Source organism: Uloborus diversus, chromosome 7 (assembly GCF_026930045.1).
Source record: "Uloborus diversus isolate 005 chromosome 7, Udiv.v.3.1, whole genome shotgun sequence".
In the NCBI taxonomy this organism is placed as follows: domain Eukaryota; kingdom Metazoa; phylum Arthropoda; class Arachnida; order Araneae; family Uloboridae; genus Uloborus; species Uloborus diversus.
The window spans coordinates 29884183-29906099 of NC_072737.1; the positions used below are offsets into that span (position 1 = coordinate 29884183).

The window sequence follows — 21917 nt, forward strand, 5'->3', positions numbered from 1 at the left end:
TGATATCATTTACATTTATACAAAACATAAAGTCAGTAATTTTACTCAACATTTTTTGCAAGTTTTTGCAAATAACTTTGCTCATCAAAGTTTGAATTAAATAATGTTTCAGGTAGCTGCCATACAGAAATTTTTCCATTGGTTGTGCTAGTTGCCAGCAACTGGAAACTGTAAATAAAGAAACATGGATTAAAGGATACAGCAAAAAAAAAGAAATGCTGATTATGAAACACATTACTTGGTAAAACACTTTTCTTAGAAAATAGGTTATCTTCTTTACATGTTATGAGAAAAATGCTTCAATTTAAATGGTATGGTATTGGGAGAGCAGTTGCAGGGACTAAGAAAATAATGGTATTTTAACACATATCATATACGTAGGCCTGTTTGCAAAATAAACGATCTAAAATCTAAACGGCATAATGAAACTTGTCTCATGGCTCAAGCAGTGTTGAAAATGTGCAACAGTTAAGCATACTTATATATAAAGAACTTAATGTAATGAAAATTCGAAGATTTAAATTAACTGGATGTGCATGAAAATGACAACTGCAAAAAAAAAAAAAAATCTTAGTAAAGCACATAGGAATCAGATCAAGGGTATACCCCAAAAAAGGAGGAATTTTATTTAGGAGATGCAAACTTTTGAAAAATTTTAAAATCAAGTTGTCAAGAGTAAAAATTTGGAAGAAACTTCCAGCGTAGGCCAAAGCCCTCTCACATCTGTCAAGCTATTGAGAAAAAATGTACAAAAGGACGCACAGCTATTAAAACATTTTGTTTTATTTTAATTACTCTGTCAAAATTTTCTCATTTGTTTGCATTAAAATATTATCAAATCTTAGTTACAGCTGCTATTATTATTATTAACTGTAAATGAAATATTCATGTACTTTAATTTATTAATTACAAAAGTCATAACACTTTTAAAAATGGAAAATAATAAAAACATAAAGAAATGGTCATCAGAGAAATCTTCTTTAATGTTACCCTAATACACTTTATTGTGGAAAAATAAAAAGTTTATTGCTTGAAAATAAAAAATCATATGCAGTATAAATTTAATTATTAGTTGGTAAATTTTCTTGATTTCTTACTTTATATAAAAGTTGTTTAGTTTAAAGAAATCTTATAGATTCTTTTGGTTTACATATCTTCAGTAACATGCATTAGCAAAGACAATTATTTTCTTAACTTGGAGCATTTCAAAAACAAGTTTATCTCTAACTATTATGTTTCTTTATTAGATATAAGTTATAGTAATATTTAAGCTCATTATGTAAATATTTTTTTTCATATTTTTATCTCAATTAAAAAGTAAACTGCTATACTTTTCTTTATTGTACTGCAAATTTAGACCTCCTACTTGTCCTCGATCCAACGTTATTGTTTCTGTTGGTGCTGTTTTATTGATCATCAAGTCCCACACATGAAGCTCGCCATCACTGCATGCACAACTGAATACCATTGGTCTAATTGGAGACCAACATGCAGCGTTTACACCTCCTGATGATAACTGGAGAACCATCACTGGTTTTGTCTATTTAAAATACAGTGAGAAAAATGTTTTCAAAAATTTTAAATGTTGATTTTAAATTAAACATTTAAAAAAGTATTATAAATGAATCATGCTACCACAACTTTGTTTTGTAATTCGTACAAAAGTAACAATTATTATTATTTTTTTTTGTACTATATCTGCTAATAATGCAAGAAGCTTGTAAAAAAGAATGGGGGGGGGGGGGGATCTTGCTAATTCATTATTAACTTTCATAAATTTCATTTGAATCATCCATTATGTATATAATTCACTAAAGCTTAAAACACCTAACATACTTAATAATAATAATTATTTAACTTTTAATATCCAGCATGCATTTTTAATTAATAAATTTTGATACAGTTGAGCTTACTAATCTCAAAATTCATGGAAAATAACAGTTCAAGATAAGAAAGTTTTGAAATAAACAAGTTTTCATAAAGTTTTCAGAATGAGCAACTTAGTCAAAATCATAGGATTACTATTTGCTTTAAATTTAAAAACATACTGTCTAGATTTTACATTGTACTATTTATAGAGTATCGTGAACTTTGTCTTTTAAACAAAGCTTGGCACTGCTATTTTTCCTCCTTAGTAAATTAACAAAAATATCAGGAGTTACACTTTGTCAAAAGAAAGACTCCCTTTTTACACCTACTATGTTTCTTTTCCATTTGAATCACAACTTTAATGAGAATTGCACAGAACTAGATACCATTCATGACTCTTTTGCATGACTTTCCACCCAGCAGCTCACAAAACCGACCCTTGTTCATGAATCTTCTCACATTATTCAAGTCCTTACTCCCATTCTGTGTCAGAAAGTGGCCCATTTCTTTTATATTTTCTAGAAAATGTGCCTTGAATCTATTTTTTTCTGGATTCCATTGCCCTCCCCCTAAAACAGGACAATGCAATTGTTACTATGTGAGGATGTGTTTTATCCGACACTCCCGACTGTTGACAGAGATTGCTTAGCCTCAAATCTAAAAATGAATTTTGCCAGAATTTAAGGTATAAACCTTTTGAGAATATCTCCACACCAAGGCAAGAGAAGACATTGAATTTAGGTAACAAATGCAGAAAGATTTTTAAAGTTTAAAGATAGGTATCCCGTAGCCTTGGGTTTAATCAACATCCAGATAAGTTAAATAAAAGTAGCAAGAAATTTAGAAACTTAATCAACTATGGCTTCAAAATGCAAACATGATCATGTCACCTCATGTGAAAGCTGAGACCAGTGCTCTGTCTAATGAAAAATAAAAACCAGATTTATTAGAAACTCAAAAACCAAGATTTCTCCTTTGAACTCATTTGCACACTGGCCTAAGATTTGTAATGTCACCCAGAAAATCTTTGTGGGATAAACCAACAGGGCTGACTGAGGTATGATAAGATTTATGAGCCAATGATTAACTTTAATTTATCACTACTTGTTTTTTAAAGCAACATATTTGAAACATACTTGCATTAAGTTATAAAGTCGGACTTCACCATCACTCCCTGAAGTGAGGAATATGTTTCTAGTAAAAGGGGAGAACTGAACTGATGTTACTTGTCCTTTATGTCTTTCAAAACTCATGGTTATGGGATTTTTTAGTTCTACTGATGTAACACCTGTGTCTATTAAAAAAAAACAAGTAAATTTATTTGCACATATTTGTAGTGAATTAATTTAAAAATGCAAATCAAATTGAACAAATATTTAGTTATAAAGAAACTTTAAAGTTTTGATCTTTGGTGAAGTTTGCTGTTCTTAGTAATGCATTAAAAACATGAAATATGTTTAATTTAAATCACTAGTTGACCTTGATTAAACTAATATGGTAAGAAATTCTTTAAAAGTATGTTTCATGAATGAACCAATGTTAAAATTCGAAAAAGGAGATCAATCTCAATATCACACTCTGGAAAAAAGGTACAAAAATTTGCATAATAAAATGAACATCAGGTACTGATATAAATCAGGGCTGTCCAACTGGCGACTCGTAGGCTGCATGTGGCCCGCCAACACATTGTGTGGCCCGCCCACTTATTATTCAGCATATTTCTTTTTTCAACATTTTATGGTATCAAGAAGATTCCAAGACTACATTCTTCGTCAAGCCGGGTTCTCGAAATTTCCTCTTGATCGTTCTTTTACTCCTTTAATTGTATTGGGAGAAAAAGGTACAGGACATCTACAGGTCAAGGTCAAGCAGTCCTACCCTGCACGCTGGTGTTCAAGCAAATTCCTAGAAATAGTATTGTCTCGTGTTGGGGGGGGGGAGACTGGGAGGCAAGAGAGAAACATTTCAGATAAGCAAAACCTGCCTGCAATTAGTTAAAAATAAAGACCCCCTCACTGACTCTACGGCTTTATGATTTCGAAAAAGAAATTGAGAGCTTGCTCTCATCATATTTATGCGAAAGTACTTCATCGGCGGTGAACTTTATCAAGAATCGTCACAGGAACTACTTCTCCGACAGTTCATTGTTAGACCTTCTTCGGCTGGCAACGACAAACATCGATGTTGACATTCCTCCCTTTGTAAAGAAAGCGGATCAACCTCAGTTTTCCCATTCGATGAAAGCAAATCGTTTTATAATACTTCTGTTTTATTGTTTAATAATTAATAATTCAACTATTAATTGTTATTGTGTAAGAGGTTATTGTTCAACTTTTTCAAACTGCGGCCCGCCAGGTGATCAGTGACCGGAATTCTGGCCCGTGAGCTCTTTGCAGTTGGACAGCCCTGATATAAATAATTCTTGGCTTTTAATTTCCTTTCCATTTCATGTTTAACCATGCAACTTAGAAAGTTTTAAAATATTTTAAAGTTTTTACTTAACAAATTAATTTTACAGATTTTTTTTTATATTAATTTAATTATTTCCCAAATACTTAAAATGCAAACCCACTAAAAATGTCCCTTATCTTGTTCACTTGTTTTACATCAATTGTTGAAATTATTTTTTTATCATGAAAGACAAGAACAAATTAAATTTTAAATGTACTTGATACCAAATAGTTATTAAGAAAGGGAAATAAAAGCTTAATTTGAAATTTATTATGAACTTTGATCTATTTATTTATTTATTTAAAACTAAAATGACTATCTAGTTTGAAGCACTTAAAAACTCGAACAACTGAGCAAGTCACAATTTTCTTTGAATTTTTCTGACACCAAGAGGAAACTTCAGTTCCTGTACTTTGACTTTACATCACACGTTCAACATACTTTTTCTGTGCATGTGCAAATGTGCATACACTTGGATTTAAGGTAATATGAGGCAAAAAATCATATTACCTTAAATCCAACTTTTATTGCATTTAAAAGCTTACATACCATACATAACATAAAAAGTAATACCATTTAATATTTTTTTTAATGTTACATACTGCTAAATTGATAAATTTATCAAAAGTTGACTTCATTTCTTGTAACCTTCCCAAAACCTATATATCTTTAGTTACACTTTTATGCTACAAATACAACTCTTGTCTGCACACAAAAAAATAAAAATAAAAAAATATAAATAAAAAAAACTTAAAAAAACGAGAAAATTTGTAATTGACACCAGTTTTCCAGTGAAAAACTCATTGTTAACAGTCAAAGTGTAATGTAATTTAATGTGCATGCTTTTTTGTACATGCATTCATTAAGTTACTATTTGTTTGCAACAATCAAAATAATTTTGTTTACAATATACATTTCATTATTGGTTTACCCTACATTTCGCCAACATTTAAAATTTCTTCCCGCCTTAAATATATCAAAACGTAAGGTTGTAACTGAAAGACAGTAGGGAAGGAAATTTTGTGCCGGCAAAAAGTTGGAGCCACCTTATTATTATATGGTAGATGATACATACATGATGCTGGATTCAAAGCATTAAAAGATCCTTGAAAGATCCCACCACCTTCTGTTCCAATGACAAAAATTGAAGGATCTTCAAAATTGACTGATAGTGAAATAACTGAAAAAAAAATGTAAAGGAAATAAATATTTCTTCTCATTAAAAATTAAATAATTATTGAAAACAAATTAAATGCTAATTGAACTTCTTTTAATTCCAAGCCAGGATTTAACATAGCTTACGTTCGACGACCTCAACCAGTAGCGATCGGTTGGTTGATCACGTGACAGCTAAAAATCACATGCTTCAATCAACCAATAAACTCCTTAAAATGGTAACCGGTTCGGTAACTGGAAGATCATAGGACGCTGCGGTTAGTTACCAGTTAGCCACTGGTCGACCGGTTAAGGTCGTCGCACTCAACCATACAATCAAAAATATCACCTGCATGGTTTCCTAAATAATTAAAGTTTCTCAATTTGTGTGTCTTAATTGAGCACATAAACATAATGTTACATTATTACTCAAACTATCCACTCATTTAACCACACTTTTGCTTTGCTTAGATTTCTGCATTATTAGGATTTACCAATGCTCAATATAGGATCATATCCACATGATTACTACTGAGGAAGACAGACTGAAGAAACAGAGGTGAGTGTTTCAATGGAGATACAATAATCAACAATAACAATTTGATTGACTATATGGCTCTAAAAGGGGTTTGGAACCTGTTTAGAAATACATACAAATTCAGTAAAGCATAAAGTTTTAGAAATTTGTAAGAAATACTTTGTGCATGAGAGATTTTAAATCTTTTAATTTTTGAGAATGGTATGCTATCCACAATTTACTTTTGCGGACATTAATTTAAAATTTTCATAGCAATTCATCCATTGTTATTTGCTATACATTTCAGAACACACAGTCCAATGTCCTTAATATCATGTGCATTTTTTAAGCACATTTTGGAACATATGATTTCCAGTGGGTGGACAGTTAGAGTTTAAATGCTAAATATATTGTTTTAAAAGAATAAATATATCAAATATTGTTTCGATTTACGTACTCCCCACTTCAGCATTTTCTTTACTAGTTTTGATTGTAAAATTTCTTGGTAATTCCTTCACAAGTATGATGAACCTACAAAAAAAAATGTAAATTAATAAATAAGTATACACAGTGGAATCTCGACTTACGCAAGGAATACTTTCCAAGATACCTTGCGTAAGTCAAAATTTTGCATTCTGAAAAAGGGTATGCGTACGACTTTTTGATTACCATTCAGAATTTTAGAAATTTATAAAAGTTAGAACATTACGGTCAGTGACTCAGTTATTAAATTGAGTTTAGCCTAGTACAACTTTGTTTTGAACCAAATTTCAAGCCTATAGGTGCTGTACATAGTGTAAGGAAATTTCCTTACTTTCAGTGCTACAGGATCACTTAGATCACGTACCAACAAACAGACATCATGTCTCTTGTTTATAAATGGTTGAAAGGGCAGAATTTCTCATTGTCATTTAGCAACAGGACACATATTTACTTCAATTCTCACTTAACAATAGGTTAAAACAAATATAAGTATTCATGTATAAAAGACATTTTGTGTAAAAATTTCATGTCAATTGATTAATTTTCAGGTTTGTATGTTTATATGATAAACATGTTACATCATAGTAAGAGACATCTAAGAAAAGTTTTGATAACAAAGTAAAAAAGTAAAATACTGAAAGCAGCTGCTGGTTAGGCATTGCACGGCCAATTGCTAAAAATGTATATCTTTCCCAATTATACGTTTGCGGTTAAAATTATAAGTATTTGACATATTTTAAAACAATTAATAAAAGTGCTGAATTTCTTATTGTCCTTAGGTATTCATTTCTCAGTATGGTACACGTCTGAAGTAAAACTATAATTTAAGTATTAAGATTTATTGAGAGAAAACTATTAGGTAATACACATAATGGGAAAAACCATGATAGTTCACATACATATTTATGAAAACTTGAGTAACCCTGAGTATTTCAGTGAACAGTGCATTGGAAAAAGGGTTGTAATTTTCTCTCCAATATATAAGTCTCCTTTTTTAGACGACTAACTACATAAACTCTTTCCAATATGATCAATGTTCTGATCATTAATTAATGATCTAGCTTTCATTCGAGGGGTATTTTTATAAACATTATCAGGTTTTTCAAATGATATTTATGTTTCAATCATAAAAAACATCCATATAGAAAAAATATCCAACACAAAATGTTGACGTTGGAACATCGAAATCTATGTCGCATCTCTAAGTACATTTAACGTACTAAATATATCTTAAGTACTAAATATATCTTAAATGAAAAAATAACAAACTTATTTATTTTTAAAAATACAATTCATTTATATTTCATGTAATTTTAAAAGAGAATAGATAAATACCCATCATATGCTTTAAAAGTATTGTTTTCAAGTCGCCATAGTAGTATCTTCCCATCTAAAGCACAGCTAACAAACTGCAAAAATAATGATTTGATAAATAATTATGGGAATTTCTCCGTTATTTCATTTCTCAAAAACAATTCAATTTATTTTAATGCAATTATAATGCATACCAAGAAGCAACATGTTCAACTATGTGCTTATCACGAAAGCTTAAAACTTTATAAATTGATACAAATTGTTTCATGCAATTTCAAAGCACATGTCTGCAGTTTCATTGTGCATTAAACTAAACTTAGTTTTTCAACAGTCCATGGAGGCTAAGATCTACTGTGCCATCTCAGTTTTCATGACTGTATATATAGCATAACTTCAAAGCGATTTTCGTGCGAATAGAAATATTTGAAGTAAAGCAAGAGCCAAGTATGAAGTACATGTAGAAGTTATTCAAAAGGGGTTTTTTTTCCAACAACTGTATATGTAAATCTTTACAAAAAAGAAGAAATACTTAAGCATTTTTTAGAACTAAAGCACTTACAACTGTATTTTCACGACTTCAATTCCAAAAATTTTCCCAGGGAGGCTCCCTGAACCCCCTTTTTCCAATGTCATCGAAAATCGTCAAAATTTTAAAATTTTTGAGCTTCAATTTTGAAAAAATCGGTGGAATCAAAAACTTTTTCGAAAATGTCGTTAACAAAAGCCTTCAATTACGTTTTTAAAAACTTCAATTCCGAAAAAATTCCGGGGGGGGGAGCCCCCGATCCCAAGCTTTTCCCCTAACATCACTGAACATCCACTAGTATTACGTTTTTGAAGCTCCACTATCGAGCAATTTCCGATGGAAAGTTCCAGACCCTGTTCCTTCCTCCTAAGTCATAAAAGCAGGGTTGGCCGGATTGGACCCAATTGGGTTGGACCCAATGGGTTTTTTTCAAAAAACCCATTTAAAAAAACCCATTATTTAGCCCACTTTTGGGTTTTTTAAAATTTATTGAGAACTTTTTTTTTTAAAATAATTAATTTAAATACTTTTACAATTTAAACTTCTTTTTTATTTCTTCTGCACAATAGGCAATGGACATAAAAAATGAATTTTGAACTTTAATAGTATTTCTTAACTCTTAAGGGCATTAAAAAATGCTTCAAAGATTTTAAATAAATATATTAACTTTTTCCTTCAACTGGTCAATAAGGAACTCAAATTATCTTGACTAAGTCCTGTCACGTCAGATTTTCTCAGTATTTGCAGATTGTACAAAGGATACTACTTTAGCTAAAAGGCTCTCATGTGAATTATTTTCTGCAAACCAACACGAATAAACAAGGTATATTTTTTAGAAATTAACAGGTTTTACAAATGGTCAGACAGAAAACGGAATAGGATGTACAGTATTTTCATTATCTTACGAAAAAGTTTAATATTTCTTACTCTGTACACAGAAATAGAAAAACAGGCAACATAAAATTCAAAGAAATGTCTTAATTAGGCTGGAATTCAGTAAAAAGGGATTTAAACTACTTGAGGTTCTACAGTAGTTTTGCATAACAAAATGAAATACAATAAAGTAAAATACAAAAAAAAAAAAAAGTTGCAATAAAAAAAACGAACAAATAAACAATAGATTTTATCACCCAGGAAGTAACTTTGCCTTAACTGTTGGTAATCATAGAAACTAAAAAAATCTGAAACTTCACCATTCTTGAATTTTGTCGTCTTTTATACCCTTCTTCTGAAAATGCTGAATTTTCCAGCTTTTTTTATCAAGACAATTTTTGTGCTTTGTCCATATACTTATGCTACAATATGCTACGAGTACCCCACCTTTCCCCTAAAAAAGACAAAAAAACCCACATTTCTTTTTAAAAACCCAGCTTTAGTTGGGTTTTTTTGGGTTTTATTTAAAAAAACCCAAAAAACCCTGGGTCCATGGGCTTTTTTAAAAAAAACCCGGGTTTTTGCCAACCCTGCATAAAAGATGGCTTACCAACTGCATTTTCACGACTTCAATTTCGAAAAATTTTCAGAGAGGAGCCCCCATGTCCTTCTTTCCTCAAGTTTCAACATCATAGAAAGATTGTCTAAAACAGCGCTTTTGGAACTCCTACTTCGCGAAGTTTCTGGGGAAAAGTTCTGAACATCATGTCTTCTGCTACATCATCAAAGGTGACCTACAATTTCCTTTTTAGAACTTCAATTCAAAAATATTTCCGGGGAGGGGGGAATTCCCGAACCCCCTGGGTTTACCATCACTTAAAGATATCTAAAATTGCGTTTTTGAAGCTCTAATATCAAAAAAACGACTGGAGAAAATTCCTGAATCTTATCCTTTTCCTTCAAGAAACCAAATATAGTAAACAATTGTGTTTTCGAAAATATGACCTTAAATTGCAAAAATTTTCCGGAGGGGGACCTTTAAGCTTCCCTTCTTCTTATTAACCACCAAATAGTCTAAAAATGCGTTCCTATCAAAAAATTTTGGTGAGAGAGCTTGTTAACACTGCTACTTATGCGCGAACATTAAACCCCCCAACTCAATCAACAAACAAATCCATAACTATCTTCAAATTTTATTTACAAATGCAATTTCAGTATTTCATTATGTTTATATTAAAACTGGTAAAAAGAGTTGCCATCTTGATACTGCAACATTTCTTTTATAAGGAAAAAAGTACAATTGAGAACCTAAATGGCTAATGAAATTATTTCACGAGTCCTCAAATGAATGAAACGTTGGAGGGTTTAATTTGGATAATAGGTCCAGAATATTAGTAGAAATTCTTTTTTTTTCCCAATTTTTTATTATTGGCACTCGAAACACTTTTAATTTTTATTCAAACTCGTTGAACAATATACATTGAAAAAAAAAAAACACCATACTTCATTTCTTACCCTTTTTTTAATTTTCATTTTCAATAGTACCCCCCCTCCCCTAAAATGCATTACTCATTCACCCCTCCCAACAGGATGGTCTGGATCCACCAATGATGACGACAGTACTATCAAAATAGCACTACATTCTTAACTAAGAATGGTATCTTAAATGTTTCATTATTATGTTTCTTTGTAGTAAAACTTAATCCCTAATCTCTCTCTTAGCTTTTTTTTTTTAAACAACTAATTTTTCTCTGCAAAAATGTAGTTCTTAAAAATGCATGCATTGTTTCATTAATATTGTTGTGTTCCTTTGTCTTTATATTGATAATATTGCTGTTATCAGAGAAGGAAAATTACAATGATCAATATATAGAGTGCGGAGAAAGTTCCCACAATTTTGATTAAAACGTTTTTCTGTCGTTAAAACCGTATGTTGGCGATTTATTTGGCACATATTGTTTGTAGGCATTAAAAGTATTTGAGGTTTAATCATTTGTGATCTTTGTTAGTTCATTGAGTTAGTGAGCTATGAATCGTGAAAATGTGCGTGTTACTGTCATTGAATTACACAAGAAGGGAATGAAAACAGCCGATATTATTCGAACGACTGGATTCTAGAGTAAGACCGTCTATGACGCTGTGAAAGGCTACAAGGAGACTGGAGAGACTGCCGACCATCCACGGAGTGATCGACCAACCACTGCAAAATGTCTGGAATGAGATAACGGTGGATGCATGCGCGAGCATCGTCGGCAATTTCAGACTGCGGCTCTGAAACTGTATTGAAGCCCAAGGAGTCAATTGTTATAATTTTTTTGTTTAATGTTATTATTATTGTTTCAATAAAGAGTTTTTATTGCTTTAACTTGTTGATTTGTTGAATTATGTGTTAGTTACAGCCTATTGAAATATCTAATAAAATTGTGGGAACTTTCTCCACACCCTGTACTATAATCATTGTACTTAAAGTTTAATCAACCTCATTATTAGCCTTATCAAAGCAACTTAAATACAAATGTAGAGCCAAATTTAAAACCAATTTTTGAGCCTTTAGAAAGTGTTTTTAATTTTTATTCCTTTCCATCAGTAAACATGGAATACTCACAACTTTTAATTTAACAATGTATAATAATTGAAACAACATATTTAAATTTTTCGTACATTAAAAACCAAAATTACAATTTATATTATAAATGCAAATAATATTTTATTGCATTCAAGAGAAAGATATTTTAAAGCCATCTTTGTGTACAATAGTTAATTTAAAAAAAGGCCTTTAAAATACTAATTATTGTTATTTTCAGTCACATAACTTTAATTGTTAACAGTACAATACCTCAATTGCACTGGATGATTTCGAATTAGAAAGCCAATGTAAGCCAGTAATTGGTTCTCTATGATTTCCAACTGTCCTTTCAGAACTGCCCAACAAAGGATCATCTTCTTTGGAAATATTCCACAGCAATATTTCACCTAAAATAAATCTATTACTTAGTGAATTATGTCAAATGAAATTCTCAGTATAACATAGCATGCATGAATAAATTAATGAATAAATAAATCTTATTTTGTGGCACGTAGAAATATACCTTCAGCTACAGTATACAAGGTTTGTGCGGAAAATGCGTATAAATAAGTCGAGGTGACGTATCGCAGCATTGTGGAGGCACCACCAGGTGGTAATGCTGCTGTAGCCAGTCCCATCAATGCTCAGTTTGAGTCAAAGCGCTCTGCATGTAAGTAGGAGTGTGCGACTGTTTGTTGAAAGTTACTCTTTTTCACCTGTGGTTGGCATGGAGCTCTGTCTGATTGAGGAACAGAGCATCAACCTCAAGTTTCTTGCTAAACTAGGCAAGAATGTCCGTGAGATTTTTGAGCATTTGAAACAAGTTTATGGAAACATTTCTCTGAAGAAACTAATTGTGAACAAGTAGTTTAAAAGGTTCCGGGAAGGCCGAGAAATGTAAAAGGAGACCCTCGTCCAAGACGCCCCTCGACATTGAGTTCTGATAAAAATGTTGAATGAATTCGGGCTTGTGTTCTTAAAGATGGCAGATTGACAGCCAGAATGATAGCTGACGAGCTGTCAATAAACAAAAAAAATGTTCCCGAAATTCTAACACAAAAACTGGAAATGAAAAAATGCGCCCGCTGACACATGACTCGTTGTGTATGAGTTTTTGGCCTGAAGCTCAATTACCATGACAGACAACCCGCCATATTCACCGTTGTGACTTCTTCCTGCTCCCGAAATGCAAAATGGTGCTTCAGGGGTGGCACTTGGGAGATGTGGAAGTCATCAAGACAGAAATGCCACAGCAACTGAACAGCATCACAACTGAAGACTTTCAGAAATATTATCAACAGTGGAAAGGGCATTGGCAGAAGTGCATCTTGTCTCAGGGAGAGTATTTTGAAGGAGACCATATTGTAATGCCTGAATAATTGTAAAATAAAGTTATTATTCAACTTTTATACGTATTTCCTGGACAAACCTCCTATAACTCGATTATACGCAGCACACAGTAAACTCTCAAATCTGCACACATTGGGACAAAACAATTTGTAGAATTCAGAATTTTGAAGAATTTAAATAACTACTTTGTTTACTTATTCTGTAATTTTACATTAGAAAACTATCACCATTTTTTTCGAGAAAAATACTAGGAGTGTAAAAAAGATAATGAAATACCTAATGAAATTATTTTTAAAAGCATGCTTTTTACTAACCCGTAGCAGGGCAGGTGAAAAAGGAGGATGTAACAGAGGGTGTGAGGTCTCAGAGACCGCTCTATTTAAAAAATTCTTAAAAATAGTGAAATTAAGATTCATTCTTGTAATTTCCCTCAGATGTTCTTAAAACTTTTATTAGCACAGGAGAAAATTATTTTTGAATTTTGAATCGAAATATACCTTTTCCAAGGAAAGTTTTGCTAGAGTCTTAAGATTTTTCGAGAAAATCATGTGCTATAGTAAATAACTAACTATTCATAATAAAAATGAATCTATTATTTATTAATGATTTCATTTTAGTTGTTTAATATATACAGAACATTTTAATATATACAGAACACCAAAAAATTGATTATATCAAGTTACAGGAACATTTTGACAGCCCTTTAACTATTAGTATTTCGCATTGTATTTCGAGGAATAATTCATCCTTCATTGTCCCTAGAACATCATTGCATAACGTTTGTGAAAATTTCAAACTACTCTCAACTTCATCTAGAATATTTTGCATCTCTTTCGCATAACACAAGTAAGGTAAATGTACCTATATCCGAGGTTCTAACGTTAAGATCCTAATGTCTACTACTGCCAAAAATAGTAACACAGAAGAGGAGTTGCGGTCTCACATACCGCTTCTAAAGAATGCAATGAAATTTAAACCAGATGCACTTGCCTAAAGATACTGATAATCAAGAGGGCTAACAATCACAAACAAAAAGCCATTGGGAAAAACTATTTAATCAGACTGAAAATGAAATAGGGGTGAGCAGATGAACTTTTGAGAAGTATGTGAAACCGCACCTCCCATGTTGAGGGTTAATTTAAATTCATTCTTTTTGTCCATTTTTATGAAGTTTAGGCAATTCTTTTTTGCTTGATATTTTTTCTCATGACTCTTGTTTTCATATTTTTACATTCACAATGTAAATTTATAGCTCTAGAGCAGACACAAGATGTACATATCTAAGAAGTAAAGAACAAGAAATCTAAAAAAAAAGAGGTCTTTGAAATGATAAATCTAAATGAAGGGCATACCAAAGAGTGTGAGTCAAGCTTGTCATAAAACTATAGTAAAGCATATCATAAATTAATAACGTTAGACTTTTAATTAAAATGGTATTTATGCAAATTAAACAAAGTTAAGTTCAATATTTATGCTAGTTGAAATAAAACTTGATTGACTTTTTTTAAATTCATGCTGTTATTTACATTTTAAATTTCAACTTACCAGTCAATCATTGAACACTTCCAAGGGAAAGGGACTCTTTAGGAAAGATCTATCCAACCTATCCTACCTGTCACCTATCCTACTTTAGTTTCACTCTACAAAATGCTTATTTGATTTCCATAGAAAATAATTTTTTTTTAAATCATTATTATTTTTAATGTTCAACGGCATACCTTGAAATTTCAATATTTTATTCCCATACGTGGGTAATCAGAACTGTGATTCTTCAAATATCTCCTTCTTTTTTTTTTTTTTTGATATTGTAAATTGACCTGTCCAGGACAGTATTAAATTAAGTTAATCCAAATTATATTAGCAAAGTTCTTGTAAAATTTAAAAATGTAATATAATACTTTATTAGGTAATAAAAGCTGTTAGCAGTGTTAGGTATATTTATAGACAAGGATACAAAGCATTACTCTTAATTTACACACCATTAAATTTTCCTGCTAGTAGTATAGCTGGTAATTTTGGATGAAATGCAACAACAGTTACACAGCAATCTGTTTCTAATACTATATTTGGCTTCTTTGGATTCATGTCTTTGCGATTTAGGCTCCATATCCCGACTGATCCATCATGTTCGCACCAGCTTTCATGATTACTGCTACTATATGTAATAAGTATTAAGAAAAAGATAATTCATAAGATGGTGACTGGACTTACAAGAGGATGATGTCGTATTACATTTATTCCTATGGATTATTAATGCACAAAGTCATAAATTTTGTTTTTACATTCAATTTCAAAGTTTTGTCTGGTAAAGCTATATCAACAGATAAAGCTGTACATTTTTCTGCCTATCATGTAAAATTCACTGATTATGCCAGATAACCACATAGTCAAAAGGGCTACCCAACGCTGCATCCACATGCCTCAAAGCAGAATATTAGTGGTGGCATTCTCTCCTAAATCTTTATTGGAATATTTTCATTCATCACTAAGTCCTCAACTGTTGTACGATTTTTTTTTTTTTTGTATGCAACATCCAACAAGCTCCACAAAAACAAATTGCATATATTAAGATCTGGTGAATACAAGGGCCAATCAATAACCGTTGTCAATTTTTGTGTCCTTGATGTAAGAAAATGCAAAGATGTGAAATATTCCTCAAGGAAAGTGAAAACCTCTCTAGTCTGAGGAAGATGTATAACAATGCTTAAATAGTTAACCAAGCACAATAATGAATTTCCATGTGAAAATTTTCCATATGCATCATGTTCAGCAATATGAAGCTGTAGCACCGTCTATTATCAAAATTTTGCACTACAGATCAAAATGAAGTATGACAAATTTCTGACTTAGCACAGGACCGGATTTAGGGGTGGGCAGAGGGGCTACTGCCCTGGGGGGCCTACACAACAAGGGGACCTCCACAATAAAATTTTTACAATATATTCTAACTTTCAAGGGTCGAAAATATCGGATATACACATATATATCAAAATATTCGGGTATATATCAAAGTATCGGATATTTTCGAAAATATGATCTTTTCGAACCCTGATTAGGGACCTCCACTCCTTCGTTGCCCCGGGGCCTCCACACTTCCAAATCCGGCCCTGACTTAGCACATTCATGATCCACAAGAATGAATTTAATACCTATCACAGTTCTCTTGTAATTCAACATTAAAAACCATCAGTTCATTTGAAACACCCTGTATAGATGAATGTATATGAGTTTGGAAACATCTTTAATTTGGATTAAAAAAAATAATTTAAAGTATTTTATTCACATATTTAAAAAAAAAGGATATCCTGCAGCAATGGCAGTTCCAACAGCATTCCAAGAGACAGATGGACTGCAAAACTAAAAGAAATATTTAGAAAATGACATTAATGTGTTTCATTAATATACAGTAGCGTACCAATGGGGTCTGGCGCCCCAGGCGAACTTAAGAAATTGCGCACCCTCCCAGGGTTCACTTGATGAGCAGTCACCCGCGGTCACTGTGACCTCCTTTTGTGGGGGGGGGGGGCATTTGATTAATTGATTCGTCAAATTAAGTGACAATTAATATTCTTTTTTTGAAATTGTTTTCAATGATATCCAATGTTCCCTTGCAGTATATGTTACCTATGCAGATGTTATGTATGTATGAGAGTATGTGTGTACATGCTCAAATTTTATCATTCAGCAAACTTGGGAGTGCATTCGGAAAATCGAGAATTTTCCCGTTTCCAAAAATTTTAGTTCTCCCCCCACCATTTCACATAAATTCAATAAAACCAATAATATTTGCAATTTGTTAACAAATATAAATAATGTAAGTTCTTGAACTAAAGTAGAATAAACAAAAAAAACCATATTTTTTTTAAATAAAAATAAAAAAAAAATTAAAAATTCTATTTTATTAGGAAAGCAAAGCAAGTACAAAAAGTATTGCTAATCTGAAATTGATTTAAAAAACATGACTATTTACATACAGATCAAATAAAAGTACTCTATAATCACTAATTAAGGCCTCCCAATATTTTGTTCAAATAAGACTTTTTATGCTTACATTATTTATTATGAGCATAAATACTTAGCCTAAGAAAAGCTATACACTTCAAACTATACATGACAAAATGTTGCCCCCTCCTCATTTTTTTTTTCTTTTTGAGAATTAAGGATTGTTTTATTTTCCCCTGCTAGTTTTTTTTCTTTTACCTGGCGAGGGTTTTTTTTAATATAAATTTTATTTACAAAAACATTTTTCTACTTATATGAACAATTTAAAAAAAACAATACCTTTTTTTTAAATCAGCCAAAATGCCACCCCCCTGGCTGCTGCACCCCTGACGAGAGCCACTCTTGCCAACCCCTTGGTACACTACAGTTAATATATAAATAAATGAGAACAAAATATGAACTAAACAAAAAAGCATACATTAACTAAACAAAAAAAAAGAGAAAATTATTATTTATCAATACCAGAAAAATAAACTATGTGCTGGATTTATGCATAGAGAGGGAAAGCGAAGAAAAGATTGAGAGAGGAAAATGAAATATTTCTACATTATTTTTAATTTTAAATGTAATATATTAAACAGTATGTATCAGTAAATTATCATAACAATTATCTTAAATATTCACACATTATTTTTTATTTCATAATAATTTACATTGATTTTATATTCAACAGAGAGTATCAATACATTCAACTTTTCACACACCAAGTCAGTGTATTTAACATTGAAAAGTCCATAGTTTTATGAAGTTCATAGTTAATAAATCCTACATTTCCAGGGTGACAATTTTGTCAAAAGAGTGCCATTTTAAATTTGACATCTGAGAAGTTACAGTATCAAAATAACAGTAAATTTCTGTTATAATTCAGAGAAGAAATTTAGGTCTATGGTAAAGTTGAACACTAATAACATTTTACAGACAATTACTTAAACAATAAAAAGTACACATTAATATGTATTTACTTTTTACTCTGTGTTCTCCCGTACCTACCACTATTTGTGGTTTAACCAGTTGGATGGAACCCTGAAGACAGGTCTGATTTTTTGATCCAGACCAGAAGCTGAGCAATCCCTGGTCCAGCACCCCCCTCCCCCCCCCCCCCCAGAGGTATCATATGCATTACTGATTTCAGATTTAAAATTATGGGGAAAAATATTGTACATAATTTAAACTTCATAATATTCAAGAACCTGAAAGAAAAACTCCTCAGGATTAATTCATAAACATACTTTCTTAAGCAGCTAGACAGTATTTCAAGTAGAGAGATTTACTTTTCATGTGGAGTTTTGCATTTCAACTTTCAGATTTCAAAAAAAATTAAAGCCAAAATAGAAGTAATGAACAGAACAATAATGCTATAACGTGGGATAACAAGTGAAACACTTAGTCAGAAAACATGCTTTTCATTCGTGTGCTTCATTTATAAAACTAATGAACCAGAGAAGTTAAAGTGATTGGCAAACTTTGAAAGAAAATATTAAAATAAATTTAGATGTGAATTTGTGGGTCCACTAGTGGGAAAATCTCAGTTTTGTGGCCTAAAAAAGAAAGAAACTGAAAATTGATAGGCATTGTAAGCACACGATATGCTTTTGACAAAACAATTTAAACATTTTTAACCCAATAATGCTTTAAAATTTAATTCTTTAAACTATCACAGAAACTTTTTTAGCTTAATTTGTACATTTCTCATTACTATAAAAAATTTTAACATTTAAAATCTCAATCAAAAATACACATAAATTTTATAAATAAAATTTTTGATAGAACATTTTCCTGATTGACAGATAATCTATAGTAGCAGTTCATGAACTTACTTCATTCGGAAGAGATCGATCCAGCAAATACTGACAAGAGATGCCAACTTCATCATTCTCAGACATCAAATTATAGTTGGCAAAAGCCAGACTTCTGCTGTTCTTTTCTAATACAGAACAGACATAAGGAGTTACTCTGTGTAGAAAAGAAGTCAATGATTCTACATCAAACTCCACAAACTGTTGCTCTTTTGTACTTGAAGTCTCAGTCTGCACCTGAAATAATTTTTGAATTAAAATTGTTCTTCACGGTGGGCCATTAAAAAATGGCCCAGCTAGTAGTTAAAGCACCAATTGTGAGGGCAACTTTTGAATGGTCCTTCCTGCATCATAAAAAGATGACAGTTTAATTTGATATAGAGCTAATGAAATAATAAAAACTCATAATATAACAATAAAAACTCAGCTGTTAAGCATTTGAGTAACCAGATATTTCTGGGATTTTTTGCTTATGAAATTTGATAAAAATAATAATTATTATTGTTATTTTTTTTTTTTTTTGTCTGTCACAGGGTTTTCAATGGTAGAGAAATGATTTAAGAAACATTTTGCAATTTTACGGAACAGTTCAGTTTTGCATACAGAAATCATTAAGAAAACTGAGAATGTGGACCAAATTCACTTCTTTGCAAAGTTTCAGCTTTTGTGCAGAAAACACAACAAAATGTGAAATCGGATACCCTGCATACAAATATTTGCTTTCAGGGTTCAGAGGTTCAACCTCCGGCCCAGGACTCTTGATTTCAACACCGATTACTAAGTCAAACATCAGAGGTGCCCACCTGGAGGGGGGGGGGGGGGTTAAGGTACAGGCTGCACCAGTTAAATTTCTGGAGTGGGTTTCATTAAGGGGTATTTTTCTTTTTTGAGGGGGGGGGGAATCTCGCTCTTGGAAGAGGGGGGTATTTAGGGGGTGCAACCTTGCTCTTGGGGAAGGGGATGGGCACCTCTGCCAATGTGGTAGTTTATATACATGTAAGATCAAATTATCCCTCCGAAACTGAAAAAAAATAATTTCGCTGCACTAGTACATGCAACTATAATTCAAGATCTTGGTACAAGAAGGATTTTGCCAGTTTTTTGTTTTATATTGAAACTTAAAAAGAAAAATATTATCTTTCAATCCGTATAAGAATAAGATATCTCCAACTAATATTCCGTATGACATTACAGGAAAGGAGCTGTAACAAGCTACATTTCAAGAGATGTACAGCACAACTCCTTAAATACTCAATTCATTATTTTGAAACTAAAGTTTTCTTTATTACAAGGTTCTAATTGGTTTCTTAGTAGAACCAATTATTATTTGGATTATAATTAAAAATTTATTTAAAAAAATATTTTAGCTATTTGGAGCAAGAAGAAGATAGCTCCAATACCTAACAAATAATTACCCAAAAGTAACATTTTATATTTTATATACATCATTGAACTTAAATTTGTAGAGAAAAATTCTAACATATTATTAAATATAGAGATAATATCTTTAAAATCTTTAACACAATTGCTTTAACATTTAGACAATTACTATAAATTTAAACTTTTTTTTTGAAATTGCTAAAAAATAAATGCAAGTTTTTGGAGATGTCAATGCAATGCAAACCAACTACTTCCATATATGTTTACTTTTTTTTGCATGAATTGGAAGGTTGCTTAAATTTGTTTAAATGTTCTGTAACAAAAAACTACTTCCCGTCCATTAACGGCTTGTCATATTGTGCTATTTTCAGTCTAAAATCCATCTTAATACTTTAGAAAATTAGTGTTCATACTATTTCATTATTTCTATGGTACCTACATTCAACCTAAGTTTGAAAACATTGAATAAGATTGTTATTAAAACCATGCTTTGCTCTCTAACCATTACTATACCCAAATTCCCACATGCACGGGGTAATTTGGGTATTGATACTTATGTTTGCCATTTATATGCAAATGGGTATATTAACATGTAATTGGTTGAAAACTATTCTGGAAAGTCATAATGCTAAGCTGAAACAAGAAAAAGAAAAAAAAATGTATACTTAAATTTATTACAGAACTGGAAAATTCAATGTAGGTCATCTTGAAACTCAACTTACCCTGACAGACCCTACATATTTTTGTGCAATAACGCTGTGTGATGTTAGACATGATAAAGTTTTATAACAAAATCATTTTTAAAAAAAGATATCAGAAAAAAAGCTAAATGTATAAAGAAAACACCCTACCTCAGCATTACTTTGAAGAGGTACTTGGCTATCTTTATCCTCGTTATGTAAAATCTCAGTCTGAGTTGAAGAAGATTCTGAATGTCTAAAATTTAAAAAAAAAAACAATGTAAATAAAGTTGGATAAAAGTACGTATCGTTTTTAAAAACGTTGCAACAAAAAAACTTCCCGATAAAAATTTTGCATAAACTATACTTTTCTTTCGAAGCTTCAGTTGAGAATCCAACACCTTCTGAAACGAATGTGCTCCACATATCGTTTTATTTTGCGATTGAAGTTTCCAAAATCCAACTCAACGTATTCAAATTTCAAATTCATATATTTGCTTAAACAGGGATGAAAAAACTATCAACATCAATATGCAGTTCCATCCTAGCTCAAATATTTCAGTTCGAAGCTTAAATTAAACCATTAAACGTATATCAGAAAACAAACAATAGTTTCCAACAAGGACACGCTTTCCCGAGTTTTGATTACTATCATGGCTCATGGTAACCATGACAACTCATTCCATCATGCAAAGGGTGCGTTCGACGAGCACGACCGAGAGCGACCGGTTAGTTAATCACGTGACAGCTAATGATCACGTGCTCCAATCAACCAATCAACTGCTTAGAATGGTAACCGCTGTGGTAACCGGTTGATCATAGAACGCTTTGGTTAGTAACCAGTTACTTACCGGTCGACCGGTGAGTTTCGTCGAACGCAACCAAAGGAGAACTTTTTAAAAAGTTAATGTTCTTGAATAAGATAACAGTTTGATGTTTTTAATACATGCCTCGA

General features: G+C 31.6%; 1 protein-coding gene across 1 annotated transcript; it reads right to left on the minus strand.

Annotated features, from left to right (window-relative positions):
- Position 1: 1 nt before the first annotated feature.
- Positions 2 to 21594, minus strand: LOC129225953 (cytoplasmic dynein 2 intermediate chain 2-like). The gene is made up of 12 exons (XM_054860506.1): positions 21330 to 21594; positions 21134 to 21218; positions 18924 to 19139; positions 16409 to 16461; positions 15084 to 15265; positions 12025 to 12161; positions 7811 to 7884; positions 6450 to 6523; positions 5396 to 5500; positions 3006 to 3163; positions 1332 to 1540; positions 2 to 168 (listed from the first exon to the last, which is right to left on the minus strand). Exons 1-12 carry the CDS (start codon positions 21386 to 21388, stop codon positions 42 to 44), a joined length of 1479 nt encoding a protein of 492 aa, XP_054716481.1. The 5' UTR covers positions 21389 to 21594; the 3' UTR covers positions 2 to 41.
- Between the last annotated feature and the right edge of the window lie 323 nt (positions 21595 to 21917).

Bases quoted from the DNA above. Each gene is read 5' to 3' on its own strand.
- LOC129225953 (XM_054860506.1), bottom strand. From the start codon at position 21,388: ATGTGGAGCACATTCGTTTCAGAAGGTGTTGGATTCTCAACTGAAGCT. The intron at 19,140-21,133 runs GTAGGGTGTTTT...AAATTATTTCAG, and splicing joins CTCTTCAAAGTAATGCTGAG to GTGCAGACTGAGACTTCAAG. The intron at 6,524-7,810 runs GTATTTATCTAT...TTTTTTTTGTAG, and splicing joins ACTTTTAAAGCATATGATGG to GTTCATCATACTTGTGAAGG.